Here is a 19,104-nt window from a genome sequence, read left to right as displayed (position 1 = left end):
TGATAGCTCTCATCTTAATTAATTTGCCTATGAAAATTCCATGTAATTGTTTTTTTTCTATCTAAGACAAAAAAAAGCAGAATATAATTTGAATATATGTCATGATGTCATTGCTCAGAGGTGAGGCTATACCACAACTGAGATCGTCTCAACACACATAAGAATAGTAAATATTATAACTAAACACATCTCAATTTCTCTGTGTCTACAGTTGTCAGAAGAGCTCATATTAGCCAAGATCTGATGCTGAGACAAATCTAGTATATGGTAACATACCAGGAGTAGAAAAACCAGCCTTCACAGTTGTTTTGAGAGATGAAATATATAAAATTCTTAAACAAGCAAACCTCTGTTCTAAATATCAGAGTAGTAATCTATCCACACAACATCCTCATCCTGAGAGATTAAAAAAAAATGATGTTGGTTTGTGTCTCTTAATTAGCTCATTTAACAAAAAGTACTACTCTATAACTTTTCTGAAGAGCTTGCTACTGGTGGCCTTGAGTCACTGTGATGGATGGGTGTGTCCACTCGGGATGACCAGTTGTTAAAAATAACAAGTATGTGATATTTTGACATTATCCAAAGCATTGAAGATGTGTAACAGGACATACAAGATACTTAGTGCCATTTACCAGGAAGCAAACATTCTGAGATGATAAGAAGGGCAATACTAGAGTGTTAGTTCAGCACTTGAGTGACTGCATGTTCCTCTTCCAAAATGGTGGCGACTCAGAGAAACCAGCAGAGACCTACAGACCAACAGGAGTACCGTGAGGGATGTGGCTTCTAACTTAAGAACTCTCCTGAGGTGGTTATTTTGGGATTATTAGAGATTTCTGTTATCTTACTTTCCCCTACTTTCAAACTTCTTACAATAAGCACATAATAGGGCTTATTTAAAAGCTCATTTGAAGTTTCAAAAATTTTTGCTTCTTTAGTTTTTGCATTTAGTACATCTTGGATACCTAATTTTTACCAAACATAGCCCTGTGCTGGGTGTTGAGAAGACACAGACAAAAAAAAAAAATGTCTTTGACTTAAGGGGTGACAATAAAACGTGAGAGAGACCATAAAAAAGAAATAAAATATGGTCTAAATGGTGCAGAAGGAATGTCAAAGTATGGAAATATAGCATTCAACAGGAAGAAAGAAATTAATCTGTAAGGATGGAGAAGATCCATGGACAGTAGCACATGAAAACAGTTCTCCTGAACAAGCGGCATGTACAAAGGCAGAGGTGCAAGTCAGTACATTGTGCTTGGATAATGCTGAGTGTTTTGATGTTAAGTGAACATCATTTTTAGTAATGGACTCAATAAGTATAAGGGTCTTGGACCTACCATATATGTGTCTCTTCACCTGTTTTCTAGCATCTTCATATTGCCTCACACTTCTGGACAGCATTTTAATAATTCAGCCATTTGATCATGGAATGGATAACAAAAGACAATCTGGAATAAGCTCAAGGAAAAAAAGAGACAGTGATACAAAAACATGTGTGAAACTGGGCACTGCATTTAAGCTCTATAAATCTCAGTGATTGTGGATGGGCAAATATAATTGGAGTGGTCAGGTAATTTCTAAGACCTTCAATTCCAAACCCCAATTTAGTTCAATGACTTACCAAATACCTATTAAGTAAAAAACACTGTATTTTTCGTTGAATGCTACCAAAGATGAACAAAATATCCTTCCTGCTTCCAAAAGTTTACAACATAATTGGGAGGAAAAGGGAAATAAATATACCTAAAATAATAGCACAAGGCAAAATGTGAGAGGCATATGAAAGCATTAAACACTTAAGACAAGGAAAATTGTGAGACAGTTTCGAGGCACATCACAGAGTTTAGTTCAGTAGAGAGTACATGAAGGGAACAGTAGGAAATAAAACCAAAAACGTTTGCGGGAACTGTTTTGAAGAACATTTAATGCCAGATGAAAAAATTCCCATGTATATGTGAAACTTTCATAAATGAAGAAGGTGACATTGGAGATCATTAGAGAAAGAAGCTCCTCACTATATACTTCTAGAACAATTGCCTATCTACATGAAAGAATGAAATGAGGCCATGCGGTGGCTCACGCTTGCAATCCCAGCACTTTGGGAGGCCGAGGCAGGCAGATCACAAGGTCAGGAGATCGAAACCATCCTAGATAACATGGTTGAACCCCATCTCTACTAAAAAAAAAAAAAAAAATACAAAAAATTAGCCAGGCGTGGTGGCACACGCCTGTAGTCCCAGCTACTCGGGAGGCTGAGGCAGTAGAATTGCTTGAACCCAGGAGGTGGAGGTTGCAGTGAGCTGAGATAGTGTCATTGCACTCCAGCCTGGGCGACAGAGCAAGACTCTGTCTCAAAAACAAAAAAGAAATAAAGTAAAAGAAAAGAAAAGATAAAAGGAAATAAAATCCCTGCAAACTCTACAGAGGGGAAAAAAAATCTATTCCAGGTGGCTTAAAAGAATAAATATGAAAGGTCAAAATATAAGACTTTAGAAGAAAGTATGGAAGACTGTTATCAATGAAATTTAAAAAGAATTTCCTAAACATGACCCAAAAGAGCTAAACATAAGATAATTAAAAAACACTGATTACATTAAAATTAAAAATTGTAGCTCCTGAAAACATATCATAAATAATTCCACTTCATCAGAAGATACCTAAAACAAGTGGGGAAGAAAGGAAGCATCAAAGTGGGAGAAGAAATTCCAATCACATATAACACATTAAGGAGATACACACACACACACACACACACACACACACACACACAGACTAGCTCGCTTGCTCTCTCAAAATTCCTACAATTCAATGATCACCAGCAAAAAACGAGAAAAAGTCATGAGTAGTACTTTACAGAAGAAATAAAAATGGCAATAAAACATATGAAAAGATTTTTTACTTTATTAGTAATTGAGGAGATGGAAATCAACTCCCTACAGAGATAATCATATTATATCCAGTAAATGAGTAGAAATCACTAGGCCTGGAAATATCAAATGTTGACAAATATAAAATGATGGGAACTCATATCTTGCTGAAAAATAATTGGCAGAATCTGGAAAAGATAACATGTTCATCTTCAAGGTCCAAGTAATCTACTCTCACATATATAAGAAACACTTGAAAGTGTATACCTTTTGACACACACATGAATGTTCCTAGCAGCATTTTTCATACTAGAAAAAAATCTGATAATCACCCAAATTTCACCGACAACAAAATGAATAAGCAAATTATGATATAGTCACGCAACTGAATATCGTACTTCAGGGAAGTGAATCAACTAGGGATAGTAAATGCAATAATACAGATGAAACATAATACTGGGTTAAAAAAAAAAATTAAACTGCTGAAGAATATGTAGACCACAATAAAATTTAAATATATCTCAAAAAGCAGCAAAAGTAACCTATGTTTAGGAGTACAAACATATTTGTTTAAATTTTTTTTTTAAATAACAGAATAAGCACAAAAATTAAGAGTGATTACTTTTAAGAAGAACCAGAAAAATGGGTTAAAGGAGAAATCTGTACAGGATTGAAAGGTGTTGATAACTTTACTTCTAAGTATAGGGGTAAGTTCATAGATACACATTTTCATCTGATACTTTTTAAAAACTATATTTATTCATATGCAACCATTAATAAAACACAAAATGTTTTACAGAGTTTGATTTCATAAATAAAGAACCATTGGTAGTTAGGAACAGGGTAGTAATATTAGGAAAGCTTGCTTTAGGAGTAATGCCTATGCTATGTTTCCTACGATGGCAGAGGTGTGTGGACCAGGGGTTCCTGCCCACCTCTTTTGGTTAACAGCAGATGGTGACTAGCACCTCACCCTACACCGTATGAGGAACTACCAGGCCTACATCCTTCAGATACTAAGATCAGTACAAAAATATTAGTCCTTTCATAAATATGGCCACTTATCATGCACATTCTGAGATGTAATATCTAAGACACATTAGATGAAGGTTAAAGGAAAACAAGGAAACTCCATTTATTGGCCCCTATGTTCTTGTCCACAAGAGAAACATGGCACAATCTCTAAGTTCATGTTCTTAAAACGCTTCTCCCTTACTTGATAATTTTTCCATATAATCACATTCCGTTTATTAATACCTCAATTCTTTTACCCTAGCAAGAAAAGTCTAGCTCCCAAAGGGTGAAACTTTGTGTGCCAGCATTCAATTTCACTCATCCAAGGGGTTTAGGATCTGATATGGTTTGGCTGTGTCCCCACCCAAATCGAACCTTGAATTGTAGTTCCCATAATTCCCACGTGTTGTGGGAGGGACCCGGTGGGAGGTAATTGAATCATAGGGGTGATTCTCACCAAAGTCCTCACGAGATCTGATGGGTTTACAAAGGGCCCTTCCCCTTTCTGCTCAGCACTTCTTGCCGCCACCATGTGAATTAGGACAAGTTTTCTTCCCCTTCTGCCGTAATTGTAAGTTTCCTGGGGCCTACCCAGTCACGTTGAACTGTGAGTCAATTAAACATCTTTCCTTTATAAATTCCCCAGTCTCAGGTATGTTTTTATAGCAACGTGAGAATGGACGAGTATAGGATGCAAGGTGGAAAGATAAGGCCTAATAGGGAAGAAGAGGTGAATCATTGGTGGTCATCTTCACACCTTATGCTTTTGTCATGATAAAGATCTTCAAATATCTTCTTGGATTCTCAAGAAAGAACAGTATCTACGTTTATACACAATCAATGCACCATTAAATCCATGGCTCTCATTATCCTAAGGAAATTAATTCAGAAACAGAAAACCAAATACTGCATGTTCTCACTTATAAATGGGATCTGCACACTGGGTGCACATGGACATAAAGAAGGCGGCAACAGACATCGGGGACTACTAGAGTGGGGGAGGGAGGGTACATTGGGGACTACTAGAGTGGGGAGGGAGAGTAGGTGGGGAGGGATGAAAAACCAACTATTGGGGCCGGGCACAGTGGCTCATGCCTGTAATCCCAGCACTTCGGGAGGCTGAGGCAGGCGGATTGCCTGAGGTCAGGATTTCGAGACCAGTCTGGCCAACGTGGTGAAACCCTGTCTCTATTAAAAATAGAAAAAAATTAGCCGGATATGGTGGCATGTGCCTGCAATCCCAGCTACTTGGGAGTCTGAGGCAGGCAGAAGATTTGCTTGAACCAGGGAGGCGGAGGTTGCAGTGAGCCGAGATCGTGCCACTGCACTCCAGCCTAGGCGACAGAGTGAGACTCCATCTCAAAAAAGAAAAAATAACTAACTATTGGGTAGTATGATCACTATCTGAGTGACAGGATCAATCATTCCTCAAACCTCAGCATCACGCAGTATACTCAGGTAACCAACCTGCACATATACCCCCTGAATCTAAAATATAAGTTGAAATTATTTGGGGATAGATAAATAAATCCATGGCGCTCAGTCTGTAGTTTCCAAATTGGGAGTCACTTGAGGAACTTAAAACAAACAAACAAACAACAACAACAAAAAAACCCTGGGTCCTTCCCAGTGAGATTCTGACTTAAGTGCTCTGAGATCAAGGCCTTGGCATCAGCTGACTGAGAACTTCAGAATTAAACTCTTTCTCTTCAGAATTTCAATTACACATACGGGTATTTCTATAAACAAGGGTTACATTAAACATTTGGTGCTCATCTTTTAATCTAACGTGTTCCAGTAAAACCATTTAAACTTTTAAATATTAGTTTTAAACTTTAACAAAAAAAGGTAAATGCCCACACACATTCAAAGCACCTCTCTATGATGTTCTCACCTGACCCTAGGTGACAATACTACAGATGTTTTCCTTTCTGCAATTTTGAAAAAAAAAAAAAAAAAAAGAAAAAGAAATTGGCTTTCAGTGAAGACAAGGGATATGTAGATTCAAAGCCTGACCAGCATTTCCAGCAGCAATAAGCTTCACTGATAAATTGCTAAAAATAGCCAAACCTTGAATATTTTGACACCTAATCTCCAAGAATCAGGAGTTTTCGACACCCCATGTGTCTAACACTTCTCCAGCAAGGTGGCTTCAACATGAATAATCATAATAGAGGCACCGGAGTTTCATAAGCTCTATATAGGGATTGCTTTCTGCACGTTACTATGGCCACAAGAGATGCAGAATTCACTTTAAAAGAAACTCAGAACTGCATGAGAAGAAGTAACCAAAGTTTGTTGGTTTCTGTGTGTGTGTGTGTGTGTGTGTCTGTGTGTGTGTGTGTTTTGTTATTTTGGAGATGGAGTCTCGCTCTGTCGCCCAGGCTAGAGTGCAGTGGTGCGATCTTGGTTCACTGCAACCTCCATCTCCCGAGTTCAAGCAATTCTCCTGCCTCAGTCCCCCAAGTAGCCAGGATTACAGGCACTTGCCACCACGCCTGGCTAATTTTTGTATTTTTAGTAGAGACAGGGTTTCGCCATGTTGGTCAGGCTGGTCTCAAACTCTTGACCTCAGGTGATCCATCCACCTCAGCCTCTCCCAAAGTGCTGGGATTACAGGTATGAGCCACCACGCCTGGCCACCAAAGCTTTTAAAAGTATATCCAGTCACTCTTTTTGGATGTAGATTTATGGCTTTTTAAGGATATCATGGGCATATTACTACCAACATGGAAAGCTTTCTTCAAAATATACATATTTAAATATATATATATATTTATTTATTTAGAAGGTATTTAGGATTTCCTAGTAGATTCATACTGAACAAATTTATTATCAAGGATCCAGATGTTAAGTAACTGGAAAAAAAGATTAACACTAAGACTTAAGACACCCTAACTTTCACCCAAACACAAAACAAATCTATAATGCAAACCTCTTACAATATTAGTTCTGCTACAACAAACTGCATCCCTCATGTCATGACCTCAGCATTCTGTGAGCCAAAGGAAAAAAATTCTCTATTTGAAAAAAAAAAAAAAAAAACAACTCTATAATTTCAAAGATATTTTAGAAAAATATAAACATTTTAAATAAAAGGAAAACATCCTTTAACAGAAAGGTAAAATGATCAATAGTATTTAGTCTTCTGGTATCATTCTTTTGAATTCCTTTGTGCCCCTATTGATTACTTTTGTTATTATAAGCCTGCAAGGGAATGAGGCAAGGACAACACTGAGAAAATGAAGACCTGGATTCATGGGCAGGGACGGACTGAAATGACCTCTAAGAGCCAAGCAAGCAAGTGCACTCTTCAACACCCTGCTTTCTCATGTACAAATTTGGGCTTTGGCCTGGAAATTTTAGGGCCCTTTTTAGCAATGTCATTTTATGATTGTTTTTCATTGCAAGTGGGAAACAGAGAGCCATAGAAACTCAGTGATCAAATCAGTGTTCAATAAAGGGCCAAGACATAATACTATTCTACAAATCTAGAAAAAGTGTTGCATGCCCATGGCTCAAGTAAAGATAATTACTGAAAATGAGGACCAACTGGCTCCCTGATTCTTTAACTCTCTTAACAAAACCTGACCAAGTCGTTGATTTGAGACAAACTGGAGGGCTGATCGCCATATCCTGAGTTTTGCTGGAATTACGGTGCTTCGTGAAAACAATGTGATAAGACTTCAGATCTGCAAGTTTAACATGACATTTCATATATCTGGTATCTACTAAAAAAAGAAAGAAGTCAGTCTATCAAGAGGGGTCCCATACACCCAACTGAGCAATGGTGAGCTATGGCAGAGGGTGCTTAACTCCTCCAGGTCTTCTGCCAACCTACTTCTGCATTAGTTACACACATATGCATTAACCTACAGCCACTGATTTAAGAGAAATCAAAACAAAACAAAAAAAAATAGATTTCTCTTATGATTGGTACATTCTTGAAAATGCTTAAGCCAAGGATTACCAATGTCATTATGAAGCCCCATTAACTTGTCCTGCAATTTCTATTTCCAGAGTATTATCCCTTTACTGAAGGTTTGATGCATATTTAAAATGCAAGAAAAGCTTCCTGAAATGATAAAAAATAATGTGAATAAACGGTACAGAAAACAAGGGGTGGCATCACGGAAGGTCAGAGCAGGAAGGAGGCTTAATGATAATTTAGTCATTGCTTCTCCTACAAATAAAAAGAAGTAGAGAAAAAAGTGATGTTTCAAGGACACATAATTGTGAACTTTCCAGCCCCCCACATTGCTTACATGGAAAGGAAGTTTTGACTTGAAGAGGAGAAAGGAAGCAAGAAAAGATCGAGCATAGGGGTTAGATGGGAGGCATCATGGAGAGTGAAGTTATGGTTGGCAGAATTAAACAGCTGAGTTTTGAGTCAAAACTGTGATTACATCCCAAGTTTAAGTGTTACTAATGCCAGTTAAATTAATGGCATATAACTTTAATGATATGTTTGATATGATGATATATGACATTCTACTAATATATAATACACACAGATATCCATGAATTACAGTCCTTATCACCTTGACAACTATTAATAATTGATTGTACAATGGTCTTCTCTGCTGCAGGATGTGGTAGGTTAGAGCTGTCTTTTCACGTTGATATCCTGGAGACTGATGTGCATTGCAAGTTAGTTGCTAAACTTTAGAAAACATCAGATGGATATTTTTATTTTTTGCTCTAAGGTGAAAAATAAAATTAATAACAAACCTGTTATTTCTTTACAGCAAACTCCCAAACCCTTACATCCCTCCCACACACCTCACACTGACAAAACCTGTGAACATCCTGATTGCTTTTTTTAAGAGAAACAACTTTGGAAACCTCCTGATACAAGCTGCTAGTAATCACTGCAGCTTCTGGTCCCAAGACTGAGAGAGAAAGAAGTGCTGTCTATTCAGAGGAAGGATAGATTCTTTCTTTTTCCAGTTCCTTTCAAAAGGCTTACAACACAGTTATAGTTCTCTGGCAAAGAATTATATTCTGTGCTCTGTATTTTTTTCCATCTGTCTTAAAAAAACAGGCTAACACTTCTTAATGACATATTGATGGAAATTGTTATTATAAGTTCAATTGTATTGTGCCACTAAACTACTTTCGAACACAAATCAGAAGAATTTAGCTTTACAACTGGACACAGAAAGTAAAAATAAAGCACATACACTCAAAAGTAATAATAAAGACAAGGTATTCAGAAAACTACACAGATTGGGGAGCTAGTATACTTCTAAAAACTTGGTGTCTCTAATGGCATATTTATTTATTTAATTTTTTTTTTTGGAGGGACAGGGTCTTGCTCTGTCTCTAGGAATGGAATGCAGTGATTATGGCTCACTGTCACCTCAAATTCCTGGGCTCAAGCAGTCCTCTGATTTCAGCCTCCCAAGTAGCTGGGACTACAGGCACGAATAACCACATCCAGCTAATTAAAAAAAAAAAAAAAAAAAAAAATTTGTAGAGAAGAGAGTCTGGCTATGTTGTCCAGGCTGGTCACAAACTCCAGGCCTCAAGCCACCCTCCCACCTTGGCCTCCCAAAGTGCTGGGATTATAGGCATGAGTCACTGTGACCAGCCTGTAATAGCACCTTTAAAAACAAAACCTGAGAAAAACTACTGTAATTTGTTATTTTACTTACTTTAATAAACTACTTTAAATCCCTTGATTTTTCAAAAGTTCCTCTGAATATTCTACACATCAGTTACTCCATAATACAGCATGTTATTTTTAATATATTCATAATGTTACTATCCTCCAATCATTCCTGACACATTTGTGACAGCCCTTTTTCTCGGACAGGGCCATTTCTGTTTATAACCATGAGAAACATACCACCCTACAGACCAAGAAGGCAGAATAGGCGGTGGAATGAATTTTTATCCATTTATTTCTCTTTCTGTCTCCCATGCTTATACATCCACACCCCTGTCAAATGGAATATGAGTGAAGTGCTGTATCATCCCACCTCAGTATAATCAATCTATGTGCTAATAAAATAGAATTACATGGTAACATCATCAAAAAGGCCCTAAAACCATGAAGACTTGGCTTCTAGTCCTAGCACTGTTTATCACTACCTGTTTGGATTTGGTCAAAAAATCTCTAAAGTCAACCAGTCAACCTAATTTTCATCATCTGTTCAGTATCAGGGTGGGTGCAAAGATACAAGCAATCAAAATTATGAGAGTCCCCTACAAATGTTAAGTTGCATGCCCATGAATTAAACAGCCACACTTATATAATAGGACCACATGATAGATGTCACTTAATCATCTTTCTAGAAGAGTCTATCTAGGAATATAAGCTTTAGTATCTGTCTAAAACAAATGTAAAACCTTCTTACAATTATTTTATTCTTCCTCTGGCAAATAAAGTTTCCTGGGGGTGTTTATCACAGTATTGAGTAGATTTTTGAAATGTCATTCTAAATATTTATGCCTTAATAAAGTTCGAGTAACACACATTATTCAACACGTGCTATGAGACAAGCCCTATCAGGTACTGGGTAAGTAACAGTGAATGAGATGGAACGTGCATCAAAGGCAGAGGGGCCTGATGCAACCTCCACACCATGTTGGGACAAGGATCCAACCGCTTGGGAAACATCAATACCCCATATGGACTCACTGCTCTGTTTTTTTTTAAAACAACTGTTCTCATTCTAGCTCTTGCTTAACTACAGCCTCATCCCCTCATTATCCTGAACTCCAGATCATTCTTAAGCATGTGTAGCTCCTGCCAAGAGAATAAAGTGAAGAAATGCTAAAGAAAGTTAGAAAAGCCTCTTATTTAACAAAAATCTGACTTTGGGCAAACTGGTAAAATTCTGGGTTAGTCAATTTCCTCTTTATGACAAGAAATAAATTAGATGCAGATATAAGACCCCAATTAGCTCCAAAGGAAAATTCAAGAGTTTTAAAACATTGTGAAACTGCAGCAGATACTACATCTGTCTTTATAAATGCTTTACACTGCATCAGGATGGCGCCCTCAGAATGCCTATTTGTTTTATAAGTGGCTGTGTGTTTCTCTGAGTTAAAATTGACATTTGTGTTTTCTTATACTTCAATTGGCATTTTAAAAATATTCTTACATGAAATTCCACTTCGTACTGGCTTGCAAAAGAAAAAAAAATATTGAAAATAGAAAACATGAATTACTATCATCTATGGCCCATAGATGGTGTCATCTGTGAGTTTATCAGAACTGCAGAACCTCAGGCCCCTCCCCAGGTTTATTAAATCAGAATGTACATTTTAACAAGATCTGCAGTAATTCACATGCACATTAACATCTGAAAAGCACTGATTTGTGAGTTTCAAATATTACCAGCTTAGCTTCCATAACCCATGATCATTTGACTTCCCCTTATCTCCCAGTAGGTTTATTACATTAAATTCAAATAAAGATGTTAACTACTTAATAAGTACTATTGCTAACAGAAGCCACCAATGACTTCTAAGCAACCCTAAACTACCACATATTTATTTAGAGGTAAATCTTCTCCAATATTGAGTAAATACGTTCTCTTTTGTAATAAGTTGCTGGCCAGGTGCGGTGGCTCACGCCTGTAATCCCAGCACTTTGGGAGACTGAGGCGGGCAGATCATGAGGTCAGGAGTTTGAGACCAGCCTGACCAACATGGTGAAACCCTGTCTCTACTAAAAATACAAATATTAGCCAGGCGTAATGGTGCATGCCTGTAATCCCAGCTACTTGGGAGGCTGAGGCAGGAGAATTGCTTGAACCTGGGAGGCAGAGTTTGCAGTGAGCCAAGATCCTGCCACTGTACTCCAGCCTGGCGACAGAGCAAGATTCCATCTCAAAAATAAATAAATAAAATAAAATAATAAGTTGCCAACATCTATGAATTGTATCACACAAAGCATAGTCATCCCGGTGGTAGTGAGTCTCTTAAAGTAGTTCAGACAGTTTCTTCACTGTGGCCTCTTGCATCTTCTCTTTCCTATGCCTGCCTACCAGTTACTTACCTTCCCAAATGTCTGCGATGCCATTTCCCCTCTGACTTACCCGACTGGAAAACCACAGTATTCAATTTAGGTAACGACAAAACATCTGTAAAGCTTCTTATTCAAATCCCACATGGTTACAGTGATATTTTCCCACCTGTGGAAAAATACCCTTACAATGTGGGCTGGAGTGGTGGGAGTACCTCTACCAATCTTTCTGGGAAAGAGGGTTCTTTTGCACCTTATGAACCCCGTAATTTGGGGGCAGAAAGTCAATATTTGCATTAAATAAAGCCAACATTGACCTCTCTTGGAAGACAGTTTTCAGCTTTTTCAGTGACTTCATTTATAAACTATCAAAATAAAAGAAGTTGATAAATGAGTACAAATATATCACTTAATAGAATAAGACCCAGTGTCTGATAGATCAGTAGAGTGACTATAGTTTACAACAATCTATTCATATTCCAAAATAGCTGGAAAAGAATAATTCAAATGTTTCTAGCATAAAGAAAAGACAAATATCAAAAGGTGATAGATAACCCAAGGACACTGATTTTATCTTTACAAATTATATTAAGGTATTAAATTTTCATTTGTATCCCAAAACCATGTACATGTACTATGCATCAATTTTAAAAAGTGTTAAAATTTTAAAATAAAAAATAAAAGCTACTCTGAAGTCTGAAAAATAAAAGGGCGGGGGTGGGGGGGGAAATGGTCATATAAGAAGAATACCGACCTCATTTTATCCTTGTCCTGATAGAAACAATATTCAGAAACATTTTATGCTCTATAGTCGCCTGATGTTATCTGAGAAACGTTACTACTTGATTATTGTTTCTACTTTAGCCCCATAAACACAACCCTCATATTTCTATCTCTTAATTCAGTGAAGTGGTGCGGGGGGAGTGGTGATAGGGTGAGCACAAAATACTTAATACACAGCAAAAACACACTCACTTTCAAGAGAAAATTCCAAAAGCACAGGAATTAGCAGTGGATTTCAGATAATACAATCCAAAATGAATACATTAACATCCGCCTAATTCTGAAAATTATCTACGCACAGCATGTGTATGCACACAATAAGGCCATATGATGCAATGTGGCACAAACAATTAAAAGTTCTTTTCAAAGTGGAAATGCAAAATAGAACGAATATCTATTTTCTATAAATGAATCTAGCCATCTGCCTCACAAGAGCAGCAGCAGGAGTACCCAAAACAGCAGAAACAGCAGCCTCTGGTGTTAACAATCTATTCTCAAATCTCATGCTCCACATTTCCCTGGCAAACAAGGCTAAAAATACAAGACATGCAACAAATAGTCTCGTGGGATCTGCCGTTCCATGGATGGCGTATTCAATCAGAGTCATATTTTCTGTCGAAATTCAAAATTGAAAACAAAAGCAAGCTATCATATTGGAAACTGGCTCTTAGAATTTTAAGTGTGAATCCAATCCCAAAGTATAGTAAGCTGAATGAGGAGAGGGTGGTTATTTTCATACAACATAAATCTTTTAGATTTATCTGAACATATTTATAGACTTATTTAAGCTACTCTAAATTCCTCTATGCCTCTTGATGGTAATAAAGATACGATTTGAGTACTTTTGTCATCAAAATACAAGGGCCATTTTCTTTTCTACATAGTTCAGAAAATTGTCTTTGTTGTGGGCCCTGGAATCAGATGGAGTAGGTACAAATCTAGACCCTACTATGTCCTAACTCCATGACCTTGGGCAAGCTTTCAATCTATGTCCCTCTTTTCCTATCTTACAAATGTGGGTAATCATAGTACTTACCTCAAAGAGTTATCTTCAGGATTACATCAGTTAACATTTGTAGAGCATTTAGAATTATGATTCTCACACATGAAGTAAGTACTATTATTATAAGTATTATTTCATACTCAAATAAGTATGAAAGTATTACTAATAAGTATTACTATTATTTCATATAAGTATTATTTCATATTCAAACAAAGTTGCAGAAATGTATTAAGGAACAGGTATAATACAAAAGGAGTGCTAACAACATGATAATAGGCCTTATGCTGGCAGTGGCCATTTAGAAAGTAAAGGGGTGGGGCCAGATGTGGTGGCTCACACCTGTAATCCTAGCACTTTGGGAGGCCAAGGCAGGAGGATCATTGAGTCCAGGAGTTCAAGACCAACTTGGCCAAAATAGTGACAGCTAATCTCTACAAACAAACAAACACACAAAAAATTAATGAGCCGGGTGTGATGGTGCATGCCTACAGTCCCAGCTACTCAGGAGGCTGGGGTGGGAGGATCACTTGAGCCTGGGAGTTCGCTACTGCAGTGAGCTATGATGGCACCACTGCACTCCAACCTGGATGATAGAGTGAGAACCTGTCTCAAAAAAGGAATGAAAAGAAAAGAAAAGAGAAAGGAAAGGAAAGAGAAAGGAAAGGAGAGGAGAGGAGAGGAAAGGGAAAGGGAAAGAAAAAAGAAAAGGGAAAGAAAGAAGGAGGGAGCAGATAAGTGTCTCTATATAGAGTATGTGACTAAGAATGAAATAGAAATAGGGAAAGCTTCCATTGATTATTCTGTTGAGCTGTTAGTTCATGAAGGTATCAGAAGGAGAAGGAAGGAAGACAAGATAAGGATGTTGCTGGTCAAGTGAGAGCCTGGACGAAGGGACAATCAGCATTAATGGCAAAGGTGTAATCAAGAAGGAGGGCACATCTGGGTTACCTATGAGCACATGTGCCTTCCCATTATGAGGGTATCACACACCAACAGCAGCCCCTTCCTTAAGAGGATGCTATGGAATAAATCACTTATCTTTGGGATTAGATTTTAATATATGTCTGAGTCTCTAGCCTAGATATTAAAAAAAAAAAAAAAAAAAGCAGAAGGGAAGGATGTCAAACATGTACTATCTCTTAATACACCAATTCCCTGATGAACACTGGCAGTGTTTTAAGTTGGGAGCTACATTTGGTAGGAAGAGGACAATAAAAACAAATTTACGGAGCATTGAGACAATAAACAGAAAAGCAACTTCCTAATCAATAAGAAAACACAGTGTAGAACTACCTGATGGATTCAGTCATCCAGTCCTGAGAGAGCTCAGAAAGGATCCACAGCTCCAAATGTTTCCCTCCCCTATGAGGTACTACTTAAAGAACCACAGATAGGTCAACTGGAGAGCAAAAAAGTATGTAAAGGGTGACAAGTGCTAGGACGAGGTCAGAACAATTCATCTCTTCTTAAAAACTGAGATGCTTAAAAGATCTCTTAAGAAGGTGCCACTGGGCTGCTCAAAATAAGAGCACAACCCAAGAATCAGAAAAAAAAAAAAAAGTCTGGCAGGAAATGGGGAGAAAGACTCTTTCTCATAGTCCTAGGAAGAGAAAGATTTGTGAGGAAAAGGAACAGAAGGAGAAAAGTGGGAAGCAAGAGGGTGGCCTTATAATATTCATTAAGGAAGAAATGACTATAGATTTTAAACTGTATGAGCTAGACAGATAAATGGATTTAAGTATGTGTAAATCATAAGACTATTATTATGCCTATGTAATAAGTATGCACTTCTCTTGCCATTAATGCATTACTCTAGTTATTGTAATCAACATTTCATTGTCCAGGAAATGTTTTCAAGCAAGAAATTGTATGAAAGCTCAGCCTGTCTAGGATTATCTTCCTCTCTGCCTTTAATGACTATAGTATCTTATGTACAGTATCTAAGGCAAAGATAACAAGCAGATGAACAGCAGTCCCCTTTTTTTTTCAAAGAACAAAAACAAATCAGTATGACAACATGATGTGGATACAATTAGCACTTGACAGGTCATGAATAACTTTTAAACAACCTCCTTTTAAGTTGGAAAGTGTAAAAACATACGGTGATCATGGCACCAGAGTGCCTTCCTTACAATATGCCGACAGGCAGAGATGTTCATCTGAAGAGCTAAGTCTTGCTTACAAAGGAGGGAAACAGAACATTGCTTCTTGGCCCACCACTGGGCTCTACAACAGTCCCTTGTTCCAAGGGTCTTCCTCTTATAGTATACTCAAAGCCAATTTGAAATCTCCCTCTGATTTTCAGAGGTTTCTACAAAAGTATGGAGGGAAAGAAAAGAAAGAAAAAAAAAGTTGGTGCAATCATTTTGGAAAAAGATAAATGATAAATACGGTAAAGAAAACGCTACTGAATTGTTAAATATTCTCATAACATCAAGGCAAATGGCATAATTCTATACCCTGTTGGTTAGGACAAGTAAAATATATTGTTTCAAATCAACAAGAAAAGGCCTAAAGAACAAAAACTATTAATTGGATAGGTAAGAACAACCTAGGGCTAATCCTAGAGAGTATGGTGAAACTAGTGGTCAGGCAAGCATGCCACACCAGTGCACCTAATCTTGGTTTTAACGAATAGACGCCTTTCTGGGATGGGAGAACTTCATAAGCACTGAAACACACCCTCTGTTCTGAAAACTCCAATTACGCCCAACCCAACTGTGCAAAGCCAGGTGCCTGTGGCTTCACCGGTTTCACAGCCTGACTAGTGCTCATTTCTTGAGGACTCTCTGACAGTTGCTAAGGGGAATGGGCTTCATGCCCCAGAATGTAAAATATGACATGGGAAATATCAGTCAGATTTACACACTCCATGTGTCTTGCATATTACTATGATCTGTGCAAGACATTTGTTGTAAATAAGCCTGCAGAGTGTACAGCATGTTTTCCAGGAGACCTTTAAAGAACAGCTTGCAGACAAGAGGTGCTAGCCTTAGTTTCACAGCCAGCAAAACTCCATCCAAGAGGCTGCTGGCATGTCCCCACCTCTTGTTTCGAGCTGGCTTCAAGACAACGTCAGCAACCCAATTCCAAGGGTGAGTACCTGGAGTTAGTGACTGTGAGGTATTCCACACGAATAGTAAGTGGAAACTCAACCATTTAGATCAACATTTAGAAAAGACCCAGTTTTCCCATAAAAGTGTATTAAAAACAACTGAGAGCTGACTTTGCAATGAGGCAGTTGCCGTACGTAGTAAATTAAATGGCTGAAGCTTGTGCTTCTTCCAGCATGAGAAAGAACTGTGCTTCATCATAACTCAGGGTGTACAATCACCGAGGCTCATTTTTAAACCTCCCCTTCTTCTTAAAAAGACTGCTCCATTAAAAAAAAAAAAAAACAAAAACAAAAACAAAAAAAAACTTTTCAGGAAATGAAATGCAAATAGGCACAGAACAGGATCATACAACGGAGAGCCTCTATCAACCTCTTTTTTTTTAAAAAAAGAATCTTTCTAGGCAGCCGGACTGCTTTTAACACACCATAAGCTTTTATAAAAATGAGATAACATTGGTTCTTTTGTGATCGTCCTCAACCCTTTCCACCCTTTCACTCTGCAGGCTGGTCAGAGTATGTTCAGGAGACCGAATAGAGCAGAAGGTGAAGTGGTCAGCTCAGCTCCACCTCTCCCCTGGCAAGTGTAAGGCAAATCATTTAACGGTATCATGTATTCTAAGCCAAATGGATGGCTTAGAAGGAAAAAGGGAAAGAAGGGCGAGAAGGCAAAGCTTCCGATTTTTTCAAAGGTAAAGCTCCGGTACTTGAGCTGTGTCTGAAACTGCCTCTGATCATCTTCAAAACAAGTCCTTGGGATTTATCTTTAACTTGATGCTTCCTGTCCTCGCTCAAGGTGGAGCTGAAACCAGTTGCGAAATTTCCCTCTGCTGGAGTCCAGAGGATCCAAGAAAATGGGGTCTAGGTTTTTAAGTCGGAAAGAAGCAGAGGTTTCCCTGCGGCTCTGTGGGGCCCGCGCTTCCAAGCCAGAGTAGGCGCCGGGGAGGGAGAGGAGGCGCCTGGTGAGCAGCTTCGGGCCAAGTGCTCATCCCGGCTGGGCACTGCAGGCGCGGTTAAACCGGGATGGTGCACGCCGCTCTACCGAGCTTCCGCACACACGCAGCCTCCGCCAAGCCAAGCCCAGGGCTGGCTGGGACCTCGGGCTAAGGTCGCCCGATGGGTGCCAAGCTTGGCACAGAGCGAAGGGACTTCAGCATGGGTGTTCCTCACCTAAGGGAAAAGACGCCCTCTCTGTTCAAGCCCACCCTACAGACACTCCCATCACCTGGCCCCTCTCCCCAGGAACTCTCCGACATCGCAATGGGCGCCAACCCCTGACCAAGCTCGTCTTGAGAGGAAGTGGAGAGGAGAGGGGAGAGCGAGATTGGAGTGAAGACCGGGCTACTCCAGTCTGCAGCAATTGGGGAGGGCTTGGAAAATGGAGCAGGCAAGGAGGGTCAAGGAAAACGGTAGGGGCCCGGGTCGCAGCCACCTGTAGGATTGCAGCAGATCGCAAACTTGGGTTGGAAGGCTGTGGTCCCCACGGAGTCCTCCACTCAGCTCCCACCCAGTTGGGCTTGGCGCGCCGAGGTGCAGGGCACAACTTGGGAAGCCAACGCCACCGGTGCGGGTCCCGCTCCGTCAGGCTGGCGTCCCTGAGCCCTCGACCCCAGCTGCCCGCTCCGCCCAGCGCTTACCTCGGGCAGCCGCAGCCCCTGCCGCCCAGAAGCACAGCCCCAGCCACCAGAGCCAGCGGCGCGCCCCTCTGCAGCCGCCTCCGGTGGCCGCCGCTCTCCCCATGCTCCTCGCCGCGCTCCAGAGGACGGCTCTTCTTCACGCTCCGGGGCCCGGGAAAGGGTCGGCGATGAGACGCCCGAGTCGAATGGGTCCCGGGAGTCTTTAGAGAGTGACTCTGCTACACGATCGCTTCCTAAAGCAGCGGGGCAGGGCGCTCCGAGCCGCCGCTAAATGGGCACCCCGAGAAAGGGCGCGTCCCCATAGCTTCCCACGGCTCGGCGACCGCTGCCGCCAGCGCCGATGCCGGAGTAGTCCGCAATCCCCGCCGCGCAGTTCCCAGCCCTCGCGCCGCTGCGGGGCCCCGAACTACAGAGCGGAGGCGCGAGTCCGCATCGCTAATGAGACCGCCGCGGCCGCCCCTTCCCCTCCCCTCCGAGCGGCAGCCAATGAGCCGGGCTGGGGCGGGGCCGCGGGAGGGGTGGTGGAGCGGCCGCGCTGGGCGGGGGCCTGGAGGCGCAGGTGAGCCCGAGGCCGCTCCACGTGCACCCGGGGCGCTTTGGGCCCCGCCTGCAGGCCCGGCTCGCGGAGAGAGGAAGCGGGCTTGGAGTCGGGCGGCGGGGATGCGGCCACACCGCGGTGAGCTGAGCGGAGCCGGCTGGCCTCT

The 19,104-nt window shown here is 40.3% G+C and overlaps 1 protein-coding gene across 6 annotated transcripts in view; it reads right to left on the bottom strand.

Annotated features, from left to right (window-relative positions):
- UNC5D (unc-5 netrin receptor D) overlaps nucleotides 1–18,830 on the bottom strand; it is a 576,267-nt gene extending 557,437 nt beyond the window's left edge. For 5 of the 6 annotated variants that reach the window (XM_009212868.4, XM_009212866.4, XM_009212870.4 and 2 more), the window contains exon 1: nucleotides 18,401–18,819. In XM_009212868.4, the coding sequence (XP_009211132.2) occupies nucleotides 18,401–18,503 (103 nt within the window). In that variant the 5' untranslated portion in view covers nucleotides 18,504–18,819. Of the gene's footprint in view, nucleotides 1–18,400 lie in introns of all 6 variants that reach the window. The other variant, XM_009212864.4, reaches the window with a different exon arrangement.
- Between the last annotated feature and the right edge of the window lie 274 nt (nucleotides 18,831–19,104).

The sequence above is a fragment of the Papio anubis genome, chromosome 8, assembly GCF_008728515.1.
Source record: "Papio anubis isolate 15944 chromosome 8, Panubis1.0, whole genome shotgun sequence".
NCBI lineage: Eukaryota > Metazoa > Chordata > Mammalia > Primates > Cercopithecidae > Papio > Papio anubis.
The sequence above is the reverse complement of the archived record's forward strand: the minus strand, read 5'-3'. Positions and strand labels throughout refer to the sequence as shown.